Source organism: Somniosus microcephalus, chromosome 2 (assembly GCF_052327205.1).
Source record: "Somniosus microcephalus isolate GS21.2 chromosome 2, FLI_Smic_1.0, whole genome shotgun sequence".
NCBI lineage: Eukaryota > Metazoa > Chordata > Chondrichthyes > Squaliformes > Somniosidae > Somniosus > Somniosus microcephalus.
In genome coordinates this window covers 102,569,666-102,583,128 of record NC_140988.1, presented here as the reverse complement: position 1 = coordinate 102,583,128, position 13,463 = coordinate 102,569,666, and the positions used below count along the sequence as shown (strand labels likewise).

At 39.7% G+C, this 13,463-nt stretch overlaps 1 protein-coding gene across 8 annotated transcripts in view; it reads left to right on the top strand.

Moving 5' to 3' along the window:
- fbxw7 (F-box and WD repeat domain containing 7) overlaps positions 1–13,463 on the top strand; it is a 632,150-nt gene that overhangs the window by 258,052 nt on the left and 360,635 nt on the right. For all 8 annotated transcript variants that reach the window (XM_086011787.1, XM_086011771.1, XM_086011760.1 and 5 more), the window contains one exon: positions 8,158–8,658. In XM_086011787.1, coding sequence (XP_085867913.1) covers positions 8,227–8,658 — 432 coding nt within the window. In that variant the 5' untranslated portion in view covers positions 8,158–8,226. The remainder of the gene's footprint in view (positions 1–8,157; positions 8,659–13,463) is intronic.

Genomic DNA, 13,463 nt, shown 5'->3' with positions numbered 1-13,463 from the left:
GTTAATTAATGAAGCAAAGAAAAATACGGTCCATGAAGAGCAAATCCAAAGCAGCTACTCCCAGTTAGAAACCTTGCAATGCCTTTAGTATATTTTTCCCCAATTGGTAATTTTCTTCTTGCCAGTGACAGATTGGCACAATTGATAGTACTTTCTCCCCTAAAACAAAAGGTTATGATTTCAAGCTCCCACTATGAATTGAAGGACATAATCAAGACTGGCACTTCAATGCATTGCTTGGGGAGTGCTGTATTGTTGGACCTTCCATGTTCTGATAAGATGCTAGACTGGGGCCCCATTTGCCTGCTGAAGTGGACATAACTGATCCCATGGCAATATTTGAAGAAGAGCATTGAGTTCTCCTGGTGAACATTCTTCCATAAACCAACACCAAAAATAGATCATCTGGTAAATAATTAATTTGCTGTTTGTGGGACCTTTCTGTGTCCATATTAACTGGCATGTTTGCCTACATAATAAGCAGCTGCGCTTCTAAAGTAATCCATTGGTTGTAAAGTGCTTTGGGATGTCCTGTAAACATGAGGGACCGTGCAGATGCAAGTTCTTTTCTTTCCTCCAACCCCACCACACACTATTCTCCTAATAATGGCCCAGGTGGGCAACCTGCTTTTGAGGCCGCGGCCATTGCTGCCCAAAGTTGACTCTCGTTTTAAATATTTATTTAGTCCCTGCTTATATCTGTTACTGAAGTTTCTTCAAACTTCCAAATAGAACATTCATGAAAGCATCTTAGTGTGCTTTTGTTTCTAAGCACAAGGTATTTCAATTTGCCTCATCCATAGAATTTCAGTACTACTTCTGGAGTGATTGCATAGGGCACCAAAACTTATCTTTAAACCGCTGCTGTCGTGTTGAATGAATGTTCAAATTTTAGTATCTAATTTAAGTGAAGAATGAATGCAAGAGGAAAAAAAGAACTTGCAAATGTATGGTCCCTTATCATGATTGCAGGACATCCCAAAGCACTTTACAACCAATGAATTACTTGAAAATATGGCTTGATAATGGCTTTGTTAAGAGATACTTTTTGTCAAAAATATACTTTCATATGACTGGCCTTCTCGTTGCTGCCTCTGTTTCTTTTACATAGGGAGCTGCGAGTGCTAAGCCATGACATTTCAGCACCTAGCCCAGGGCTACCAAAACGCACGCTGCTAATTGTATTCAGCAGGGTGTGTCTCGCTGTGGTGAGACATATACTTCCTTCAGTGCTTGTAACATTATTAGCAGAAGCATGATTTTTAACAGATGGGAATTCTTCTTTAAATTCTCTTCATCCACAATCTAGTTTTTGAAAATGTTCGCAATATATTGGGATTTATTCTGTTCCAGCTGCTTATCATTGGCTTTAATCATATGTCTCAACCGTTCGCATGGTCTGATTTTTACTTTTAAGTGATCTGAAAAAGTATTAATTTGTTATGGAGGGTGTTTTGTCACTTCTACAGCATTACATTCCTTTTTTGCAAAAGGGTGATATAAAAACGCACAAGACGAGCTATAGCTCATACCAACTGTTGATGCAGAGTTACCACATGTCCTGCCTCATGTTAAGTCTTTAGCCTTAGACTCTCTCACTGTAAGCCATTTGTCGTTCACCCGAGTCTGAAAAAGAATCTACAATAAAAGTGCATTTCTCCTCCCCCAGTCTCCTGAACCCCATAAAAAGACATTCAGGAAATAGTTGTATATACTGAGTAATGTGTGCTTTATGAAGCCAACCTAAGTTGTGTGCTGAGCATCATATTGTTCAAAATCCAGTCAAGTATCTTAATACAAAAGCAAAATACTGCAGATGCTGGAAATCTGAAATAAAAACACAATGCTGGAAATACTCAGCAGGTCAGGTAGCATCTGTGGAGAGAGAAACAGAGTTAACGTTTCAGGTCGATGACCTTTCATCAGAACTGGAAAAAGTTAGAGATATAACAGGTTTTAAGCAGGTGCAGAGGCGGAGAAAGGCGGGAGGGGAGGAAAGAACAAAAAGGAAGGCCTGTGAATAGGATTGCAGACAGGAGAGATTAAATGACAAAAGGTATGGTTGTACTAGGCAAAAGGAGATGGTAATGGGACAAGTAAAGAAACAAAAGATGGGTCTAGAAGAGATGGGAATAGCAGAATCAACAACAGCTGCTGTTTGGGGGAAAAATGGGGGCAGAGGTTATGATCTGAAATTGTTGAACTCCAATGTTGAGTCCAAAAGGCTGTAATGTGCCTAATCGAAAGATGAGCTGCAGTTCCTCAAGCTTACGTTGAGCTTTGTTGGAACAGCATAGGAGGCCAAGGTCAGAGAGAGTGGAGCAGAGAATTAGTGACAGGGTCACGCTTATGGACTGAACAGAGGTGTTTCGCAAAGCAGTCACCCAATCTGCGTTTGGTCTCTCCAATGTAGAGGAGGCCGCATCGTGAGCAGCGAATACAGTAAACTAAATTGCAAGAAGTACAAGTAAATCGCTGTTTCACCTTGAAGGAGTGTTTGGGGGCCTGGATGGTGGGAAGGGAGGAGGTAAAAGGGCAGGTGTTGCATCTCCTGCTCTTGCACAGGAAGGTGGCATGGGAAGGGGAGGGGGTGTTGGGGGTGATTGAGGAGTGGGCCAGCATGTCGCGGAGGGACTGGTCCCTTCGGAATGCTGAAAGGGGAGGGAAAGATGTGATTGGTGGTGGGATCACGCTGGAGATGGCGGAGGATGATCCGTTGAATATGGAGGGGTGAAAGGTGAGGACAAGGGGAACTCTATCATGGTTCTGGGAGGGAGATAAAAAGGGGTGAGAGCAGAAGTGCGGGAAATGGAACGGACACGGTTGAGGGTCCTGTCAACCATGGTAGAGGGGAATCCTTGGTTGAGGAAAAGTGAAGACATATTGGAAACACTATGGAAGGTGGCATCGTCAGGACAGAACAAAAGAGTCTTTACAGGAAGCGGAGTGGGAGGAAGTGTAGTCAAGGTAACTGTGGGAGTCAGTGGGCTTATAATAGATGTTGGTTGATAGCCTATCCCCAACAATGGAGACAGAAGTTGAGGAAAGGAAGGGTTGGAGATGGACCATGTGAAGGTGAGGGAAGGATGGAAATTGGAAGCGAAATGAATGAAATTTTCCAGTTCAGGGTGAGAGCAGGAAACGGCACCGATATAGTCATCAATGTAACGGAAAAAGAAGTGAGGGAGGGGACCAGAGTAGGACTGGAACAAAGAATGTTCCACATATCTCATGAAAAGGCAGGCATTGCTAGGACCCATGCGGGTTCCCATAGCAATACCTTTTATTTGGAGGAAGTGAGTGGAGTCGAAGGAGAAGTTGTTCAATGTGAGAACAAGTTCAGCCATGCAGAGGGTGGTGTTGGTGGAAGGGGACCGGTTGGGCCTCTGTTCAAGGAAGAAGTGGAGCGCCCTCAGGCCATCCTGGTGAGGGATGGAGGTGTAGAGGAATTGGGTGTCCTTAATACTCTTTATCTTCTATACTTATATCGTAATACTCAAGGTAACTGCAATTAATCTGTCTTTATGCTAGACTGTCAAAAATATGAAATTCACAATGTAAAAAGAATTGCCTTTCTGTAGCGCCTTTCACAACCTCAGGATGTCCCAAAGCGCTTTACAGCCAATTAAATACTTTTTTTTTTTTTTTTTTTTTTTTAAAGTGTTCCCATAGTCTTAAAAGGAAGAGTTAATCTTGATGTTTTAACATGAAGATTACCTCTACAGGAATTGAAGTCCTCTTCTAAGTGGCCTAAGAGCAAGATTGCTTTTTATGAAGGACTCAATGTTTGAACAGAGTGGCTGGCTGAACTGTCCAATTTTCTACTGCTGCTTATGACTCCCTAAGGAATTGTGTGTGTGGCTTGTATTGGGAAATATAACAGACAAGGTTTCTGCTACAATCCACACTTTTACTTATGACTGTATTTACATTACGTGCATACTTCACACAGCTATTTTTTTTTTAAAAACAGCATTTTCAGCCCTTCTGTACATACAAAACGAATATTTAACATCCTGCACTAGAAGTACTGATATTTCCTTTCTGGTTGCATTAGCTGGTTCAGTAAGAACTGCTGCATTGATAAATATTTCATACAGCACACAAATGAGGTTTTAGTTGTGATAAGATAACCTGTCGGTGTGCTTCATGTGGTGAAATGCATGCTGGGTAGATACTGTTCGTCAGAAGCACACTGAGCGAGATGCAATGCCTGTTAAAATGCAGAGACAGGTTGCTTCTTTGCTGATCTAGATGCTTCTAAGGGTTTAGATGTGGCCAATCGTCTTCCCAGTGAGGAGCTTGCAAAGGTTAGGAAAAGGAAGTCTAATGATCCTTTTCTACACTGAGTGAAAGAGGATTGCACAAGTATTTGTACCTACAGGGAAGGGTAGCGGGGCTGTTTAGTCTGTTATTGATTGGAGTTAAAATTCTCTCCCTGCAGAATGCTGATACTGTATTGGTTAGAAAGTATATTCAGTCACAAGTTATTTATTGAGCCTGGAGCTGGCTGTGGTTTTGAGTGGTTCATAAGAGGTGCTGCTCCTTTTTCTTTGTGTGTTTTTTTAATATACATTATATTTAATAAATACCGTGGCTAATAACTGACCCCTTTTTGTCTCATTTGTATTGGACATGGTACACTAAAGCCAGGGTCTGTCATGAGGAACATTAGCTTCTGATTTGTAGATATTTGAAAGGAAAGGTTTATAGTACCATGCCATTGGCAAATCTTTTTTTAAATGCTCAGAGCATCTTGAGATGCACAAAATGCTCTATATGAAGCAGCAGTCTGTCTTTTCATCCAGTGAATGTTTCTAATGCTTTGTGCCATTTTAGCAATGTGCATAGATGTGGAGCTTCGTATATTGATAGAAATTTGTACAGGTTGAACTGCCAGAAACACTTAACTGCAGTATCGATAGTCAGAAAATAAAGTTGAACCTTATGCAAAGCGGGGTAGAGAAACTAGTATAACTCGTACAACAAGCTGTAATACTCCTTTGTTTTTATACTCTGCGTAACAACAATGTTGAGTCATAATGGATCATCTGAAAATGAAATTGTAAAAACATGTACAAAGTTTATCCTGTTTTGTTTGTTGCACATAACTAATTTCAAGTGTTGATCGAGGTAAAAAGAAGCTCTTGCGTGTATTTTGATGGTGTTTCTGGGCTAAGGCTAAATTGGAAATGCAAAGACAGTCTTGAAAAACTTTTTTTGTTGGAAGTGGAATATCTGACATTTAGTAGTTCTGCCACATTGTGTATACTGTCCATCAAGATCTTAATTTTTTTGGTGTTTCCCTTCAAGCATTTACTTTTTTGATACATTCTTCAAGGAAAATTGCTGAGATTTGTAGAAATTTTCTGAAAATACCACACTTTAGCAGTTGTAATGGAAGCAAATGATTCATTGAGCATTATTGAGATTTATTTATGACTCTTTGTGTGGCATTCAAGGCTAGAAATATTGATACAGTTCATTAAAATATTTAAAATTATTCATTCTTTCAATCTTGTGAATGTGAGGGAAAGTATCTAATTAGCATACGTAAAGGACACACAATGCGACTTGCACAAAATGCTGGGTTTTGTGGCAGCTAAGATGATTGTAAATAAGAAACTGAACACACTCTTGACAAGAAGGATAGAAATAGGAAAAGATTTAATTTCAGAATCTAACGGCATAGTTTTCTTTCAGTATAATAAGGTTGCCATGATGGATAGCTTCATTTTTCTCGCTGACAAGTTAAATTGCACATTTCTCTTGCCCTGGGCTTGTACCACTATTTCATTGAACCCATCCCCAGGTGGATCACTGTTGTGTTTTCAGGCTGCCTCCATCCAACTAACTAGTGACTTTTGTAAGCTAGTTTGTTAATAAAACATGAGTTCACCACAAATCTGTATTCTGTAAACCACAGACAGAGGGAGTTGGTTAAGCCCACGTTTTCTCATGTGGGCAGCACAAATTCTAAAGCCATAAAGCTAGCATTCTTTTAATGTACACTTGTCTTATTTTGAAAGACAATTGGTTAAATAGTTTCTGAATTTGTACTAAAATGCTTTCATAGAATAGAGCTTCTCCTGTGGTATGTAAATTTAGTATCCTGATGACTATAATTTGTATCTACCTAGTGAATGGTTAATTTACTTGGGGATTGCAGGAAAGCTGTACTGTATGTACATAGTGGTCCACCGCTATAAGCCAAATGTGCAATACTGCTTTGTGTAACGCCACAGCATAGTCAGTATTAAGTGATATTTGATTGATGTAAATACGGTAAGCTTTGAATCCTTACCCTTGCTGTTCCCAGGTGCTGTACTCAACATTCAGATGTCTTAATTATTAATGTAGTTGAAAGAGATACTGTGTAGCAGATATTGACACTTCCGTTCTCAAGTTGTACAGAGGCTTTCTGTCGGGTATGTAGAATTATTGGAATGAATGTTTACAATTTGCACAAGAGGTTTTTAGTTTCATATAGAAAGTAGGAATTGAACTGAGTTGATACCATATCAGATGATAAATGCATTTTTGTTTCCAATATACGGGTTAATATTTTAATATTTACATAAACTGAAATCTGATCACATCTTTCCATTGAAGCATAGAAACCAAAAAAATTTGTATTCTGATTCACCATTTTGAAAATCATTTTCAAAACTGACAGTTCTAGCTAGCTCCACTGATTGCTCAGGAGTAAAATCATTGTATCTTAAGCTATGCAAACCAGGAAGATCCAAGATTTGAGTTAGCTGACCTCAGCGGGGGATAGTTTATAGGGGTGCTACAATTGGCCACAGTGCCATGAGGTTAGAGAAGGAAAAATTGGCCTGGCTGCCACTCCTTATTGCTAAGCTGAGACCCTGTGCTAGAAGTACTTGTGGGTGTCTGGGGAGGACAGGATCAGGTGTAACTTGTGATGTCTTCCAAATTTGGATAGCCCACCAGTACTTGCTGTTGTGGTTCAAGCCATGAAAACTGGCCGCTTGGTGAGGTACTGGAGGGCAACCTCCACCTGTGGAACAAGTTGGAGAAGGGGGAACAACATTGTAGAGAGAAAAGAAAGAAAATGGCAACTGTAAAATAAAACCTTTTTGGGCAGGTTAGCCATGAATTCTGTTCTATTCTATTCAGGCATCTGCTTTTTGGTCATTTACATGAAAAGGTATAATTGAAATGTTTGTACACAGAACTTAATTTGTTCCAAATATTTTAATTTTTGTTGTTGTGAAATGTCATTTAAGCCAAGTCCTTTGAGGTAGACTTTGCTATTAAGTTATTTCTGTAAACAATTGTTTCGCCAAAACTGAATTTATTTGGCAAATACAACGGGACCTCCACTATCTAGACTCCAATTATCGGCCATCCCTATTATCTAAAATAAAGAAAGACTTGCATTTATATAGCTCCTTTCACGACTACCAGACGTCTCAAAGCATCTTTACAGCCAATGAAGTACATTTTTTGAAGTGGAGTCACTGTTGTAATGTGGGAAACGCAGCAGCCAATTTGCGCACAGCAAGGTCCCACAAATAGCAATGTGATAATGACCAGATAATCTGTTTTTGTTATGTTGGTTGAGGGATAAATATTGGCCAGGACACTGGGGATACCTCCCTACTCTTCTTCGAAATAGTGCCATGGGATCTTTTACGTCCACCTGCATAGCAGACAGGACCTCGGTTTAACGTCTCATCCGAAAAACAGCACCGCCGACAGTGCAGCACTCCCTCAGCACTGCACTGGAGGGTCAGCCTAGCTTTATGTGCTCAGCAGATTCAATCTAGCAGGATATTTTCTGGACCCAAGCCTTTGCATAGCTCACTGTTTTATTTGTTTTGTATGTTATAAAAAAATGATAGTGTTTTGTCATTTGAATTGTCCTTGCCTTTATCCCTGCGTCTAGCTTATTAGTGTACTGTATGATTAAAATCTTGGACCATAAATGATATTGACCAAACATTTTGGCAAATAATCCGAACAAAATTTGCATACACAGAACTGTTTTTGTAGTATACAAAGAAGTTGTCTTAATTTTAAATTAAATCAACCTAAAACCATTCAATATCTTGGTTGAAAACTTTTACAAATGTGGTACTGGAATGTAAAATATTTTTGAAAATTTAATCTTATCTCCTCTGTACTCAGGCTGCAACAACGTGTACACCATCTACCAATCTAACAAAGGTTCAGGAAGTAGCAAGCTGGCTGTTGGAAATGAACCAGGAATTGCTGTCTGGGGGCAGCAAGAGGCGTCGAACTGGAGGATCCCTCCGAGGTAATGCCTCATTGAGTCATGGGGAGGAGGAGCAAATGAACAGAGTAGTGGAGGAGCAAGATGGGCATTGTGTAGGGATTGCTGATGGCAGTGGAGCGGAGGCAAGCAGCAGCACCACCAGTGATGAGGCCCAAGTTGCTGCAGCAGACGAAGAAGAAAACAACAACCGAGTCACGGCAGAAGCCAAGGAAGAGAACAAAGAAGAGGAACAAGAGGATGGTGAGGAGGAAATGGACCAAGACAGTGATGATTTTGAACAATCTGATGATAGTAGAGAAGACGATAGCACAAATGGAAATGATGTAACCGATCAAAATTATAATGTTGGTGTTGCCACCCAACAACCACTGGCTCTGTTAACGAAGAATCAGGTAAGTGAGAATTTGTTAGTGGCCATAAAGAGCTTAACTGAATATATAGTAATGCCTTATAATCAATTATATTTATAGTATAATGCAATTCTATAACAAGTTAATGACGCAAGCCTGTCCTGCTGTAAGCACGCAAGTAAAGTTGTGAGGGAGTAAGGATCAATTCAGGTGCTAATGTGTTGCAGAACTATTGATAGGCCATTGTTTAGGTGTAAGAGTACAGGTATTTAGATATGTCTGTTTTAACAGTAACTGTTTAAAGTAATGTCCTACTGACCTGTTTACACATTTTTATAGCTTATGACATATTTGCAGTGAAACAATAATTTCCTATTGTACAATTTATTGGATTCTTCAACATGTAGAAGTGTAAATGATTTCCTAATTTACCTTGCTGTCGCTTGGTATATTGCGGTACTGGAAAATGACATGTCAAATTTAGGATAGAAGCATGACCAAATGTGTTATAGGGCAAAATTCTCACTTAACTGAGCAAATTAAATATTGGATTCTGTTGAGGAATGAAAACTGAGCATACATCGAAAATGGTTTTGGCATATTTATGAAAAGTATTCACTTGAGTGAAATTGACTGTAAATGCAACCCAAGTTATTTGAAATCTGACAAAGGGTTTTGTTTAGTGTAGTACATTCAAGTAACCATCTTCTAATTTAGGATTTGACATAATAATGAAGCCTATCACATGATTGTGCTTAATTGTCTCGAGAATCCTGGGCATAATTGTTACTTCCAAAAACAAGTGCCAAAATCTTGAAATAGCTCTGTCTTGTCTCCCACTGGTAATTCATATCAGTGCACTCATCTAACCCTATTCACTCTTTTACTGATAATACCACTCCACATGCAATAAATTCCTTCAGATTGCATGTCTGCAGTACAATGGCTAAATCACATCTTTATCTCTTCAGGTTTTTTGGGTTAATGAGAATCTTGTTTCTTTCAATTTTCAGTTTCTTTGTGTTTCTCAAGTCTAACAAACTGTTATTTCCTCTTGGCTTTCATAGCATCACCACTAATCCTTCTTAATCCTTCGAAATTCTTGATTTTGCTATCTCTTCTGATCTTAAATGGAACTCCCACATTGCCACCATTGCTAAAGCTGTCTCCAAAATCTGTTTCCCCTTTCATGCTGAACACTTTCCCCATAACAAATCTTAACTCTGTTCCAAGTCCAAACCCATCCAAATCTTGAACATTGTTCCCATATCTTGGAGAGAGAAGGAGTCGTCTTACATTTATTTTATACTCTTAAGGGTGAAATAAATGTTAGAAGTAAAAGTTTAACTGAGTTGACCCATCTAACGTCTCGGCTTTAATTTCTATCTTTCTGTTGCAACTTTTCGTGCCTGTTTTATTGATACAGGAAACTTTGTGCTATCCGGCACCGACGGGACCGAGCTGTTGCCGTCCCATCAAAACTGCCGGACAAACCAGCGCTAATGTTGAAACATATGGAGCTTTTGAGCTCCCTATCTGGCAACAAACCCTCAGCTTCTAAACAGTCGGCCGTACCTTGCAAGCGTCTCTGTAGCTTAGCAACAGCTTCAGCGAGACCTTGCAGAGCCTGACTGGTGGGGAAAAAAAACTAACGAAACGGCTCCTAATTTTTGCCGGTGGATCGAGCATTCCAGACAGTTAACCTCCGGATAAACCAAAGTTTCCTGCATTACTGTTGTCTGTGTTTCTCTGAAGTTTTATCTCTTCCTTCTAACCTGCAAATACATTGTTTAACACTGTCCTGCTCCTCCACTTCCTTATTATGTTGAAGTGAACACTCATGAAAGTCTCCTACTCTAAACTCAATCCTTCCAGGATCTCAACTGTAGAACTCCTTACGTTCCATTAGCCTATCCTTCCTCCTGCAGTCTTTATGGTTTTAAAACCCATGATTGCTATCACATAATCACCATTTCCCGATTTATCTCTTACTCCTTTATGGGCCTCAACCATTTGCCTTGATTTCTCAATAAAAGTAAAGCAATAAATCTCGCTTTAATTTATATCCAACATATTTCATTTTGGAGTTGAGACTGTCCTATAAGTGTAAACAAATTCAACTTTTAGGCTTATAGGATTTGACTACTTTACACAGTAGCATAGTGTGCTGTCAGTTTACATAGGATATACGGCGCAGAAGCAGGCCATTTGGCCCAACCAGTCCATGCCGGCGTTTATGCTCCACTCGAGCCTCCTCCTGTCTTTCCTCATCTAACTCCATCAGCGTAACCTTCTATTCCCTTCTCCCTCAGATGCTTATCTAGTCTCCTCTTAAATGCATCTATACTATTTCCCTCAACTGCTCCCTGTGATAGTGAGTTCCACATTCTCACCACTCTCTGGGTAAAGAAGTTTCTTCTGAACTCCCTATTTGATTTGTTGGTGACCATCTTATATTGATGGCCTCTAGTTATGCTCTTCCCCACAGGTGGAAATACTCTCTCTGTGTCTACTCCATTAAAACCTTTCATAATTTTAAAGACCTCTATTAGGTCACCCCTCTTTTTTCAAGCGAAAAGACCCAGCCTGTTCATCCTTTCCTGATAGTTATGAGATCACATTTCTGGTATCATCCGTGTAAATCTTCTCTGCACCCTCTCCAGTGCCTCTATATCCTTTCTATAATATGGCAACCAGAACTGTACGCAGTACTCTGTGTGGTCTAACCAAGGTTCGATACAAGTTTAGCATAACTTCACTACTTTTCATTCTATCCCACTAGAAATAGTCCCTAGCGCCTGGTTGCTTTTTTTATGGCCTTGTTAACCTGCGTCGCAACTTTGTGATTTGTGTATTTGTGCTCCGAGATCCCTTTGCTCCTCTACCCCACCTAGACTCTCACCCTCCAAGTAATAAGTGACCTCCCTATTCTTCCAACCAAAATGTAATACCTCACATTTATCTGTGTTGAAATTCATTTGCCAATCATATGGCCATTCTGCAAGTTTATTAATGTCTTCCTGTAATTTGTTGCATTCCTCCTTCGTATTGACTATCCCCCGCCCCCCACCACCCCCATTTGGTGTCATCCGCAAATTTAGAAATTGTTTTTGATTCCAAAGTCTAAATCGTTAATATAAATTGTGAACAACAGTGGTCCCAGGACTGATCCCTGTGGAACACCACTACCCACCTTCTGCCGCTCTGAATAGCTACTCTTAACCCCACTCTCTGCTTTCTGTCTTGAAGCCAGCTAGCTATCCATTCTGCTACTTGTCCCCTGACTCCGCATTCTCTGACCTTATTCATTAGTCTATTATGTGGTACCTTATCGACGGCCTTTTGAAAATCTAGATAAATTACATCTACTGCATTACCATTGTCTGCTCTCTGTTACCTCTTCAAAAAATTCAATGAGGTTGGTCAAGCAAGATTTTCCCTTTTGAAATCCATGCTGACTATTCATTATTATATTTTTGGCTTCTATATGTTCTTTTATTTTCTCCTTTAGTAGGGATTCCATTATTTTTCCTACCATCGATGTTAAGCTGACTGGCCAATAGTTCCCTGGACATGTTCTATCTCCCTTCATAAATATAGGTATTACGTTAACTATCCGCCAGTCCTCTGGCACTACACCTTTTTTAACGAATTATTAAATATGTGTAGTAATGCCTCTGCTATCTCTTCCCTAGATTATTTTAATAGTTTACTATTGCAATGTCCCACAAGAGCTGTAAGATACAGTTTTACTGTCACATTTGCTCAGAAGATTGTTTTTGACTTTGAAGAGATGGGCTACACTTAACCCAAGTAGGGACAAAAAAAACTTGAGGGATATTGTGACAGCAATAGAAAATCATTTAAACAAGATAGGTGGGGTGGGGGGCGGGGAGGAAACGAGACAGATCATGGGGTAGAACACAGTCAACAGGTAAGTATGGACACACAAACCCAGCGAGAGACACGCCAACCAGTACCCAGGAATAGGCAGACGAGGGGGATCATGAGAGGATGCAAATCTATAATAAGATGGATATAAATGAATGCTAGAAGCATTAGAAATAAGATGCTGGGACTGGAGGCTGTTGTGGCAGTTGGGAAACTATGATATGGGAAAATTAGAAACATAGCTTAATCCAGAGGATGGAAATTAGTATAACGTTCAGGGTAGAGTGTTTAGATCAGCTAGAGTAGACAAAAAGGTGGTGGTGTAGCCCTTGCGCTGTGAAAAGATAGGAAAGATATGCGAGAACAGCAGACTTAAATAAACAAATTTAAGTACAAATCCTGCAGCGAAAAAATGCTTATTAGGATGAATACAAGAAATTGCAGAAACATTAAAATGGTGATCAGAAGGCAAAGAGAGATGTGTAAAAAGCATAGCTATTGAAGCTAAGCATAACAGTAAAAAAAAAAAAAAAAAATTCAGTACCACAACAGCAAGAGGGCAGTCAGAGATGAACTGAAAACATGTAACATGTGAATAGGCTTGAAACTTAGAATGATCACAAAATAGTAAATATTCGAAATGAGTATTTCCTCCAAATATTCCCCAGGGTAGTCATGAGCAACACACACTCTCCAAACAAAAAGATCCCAAATAAAATCAGTACTTTGTTCTAAATGTGAAGTCTGAGGCAGGCCAATTGGGCTCAAAACAAATAAATCCCTTGGGATAGATGGTATTTAACCCAGATTGCTGAAAGAGACTAGGGAAAAGATCTGTAGGGCACTGATTATTATCATTACGAAGGAGTCATTGGATACTGTGGAAGTACAGAAGATTGCAAACAGGCTAATATGATGCCCATATTCAAAAAGGGTGACAAAACAGACAAAGTTAA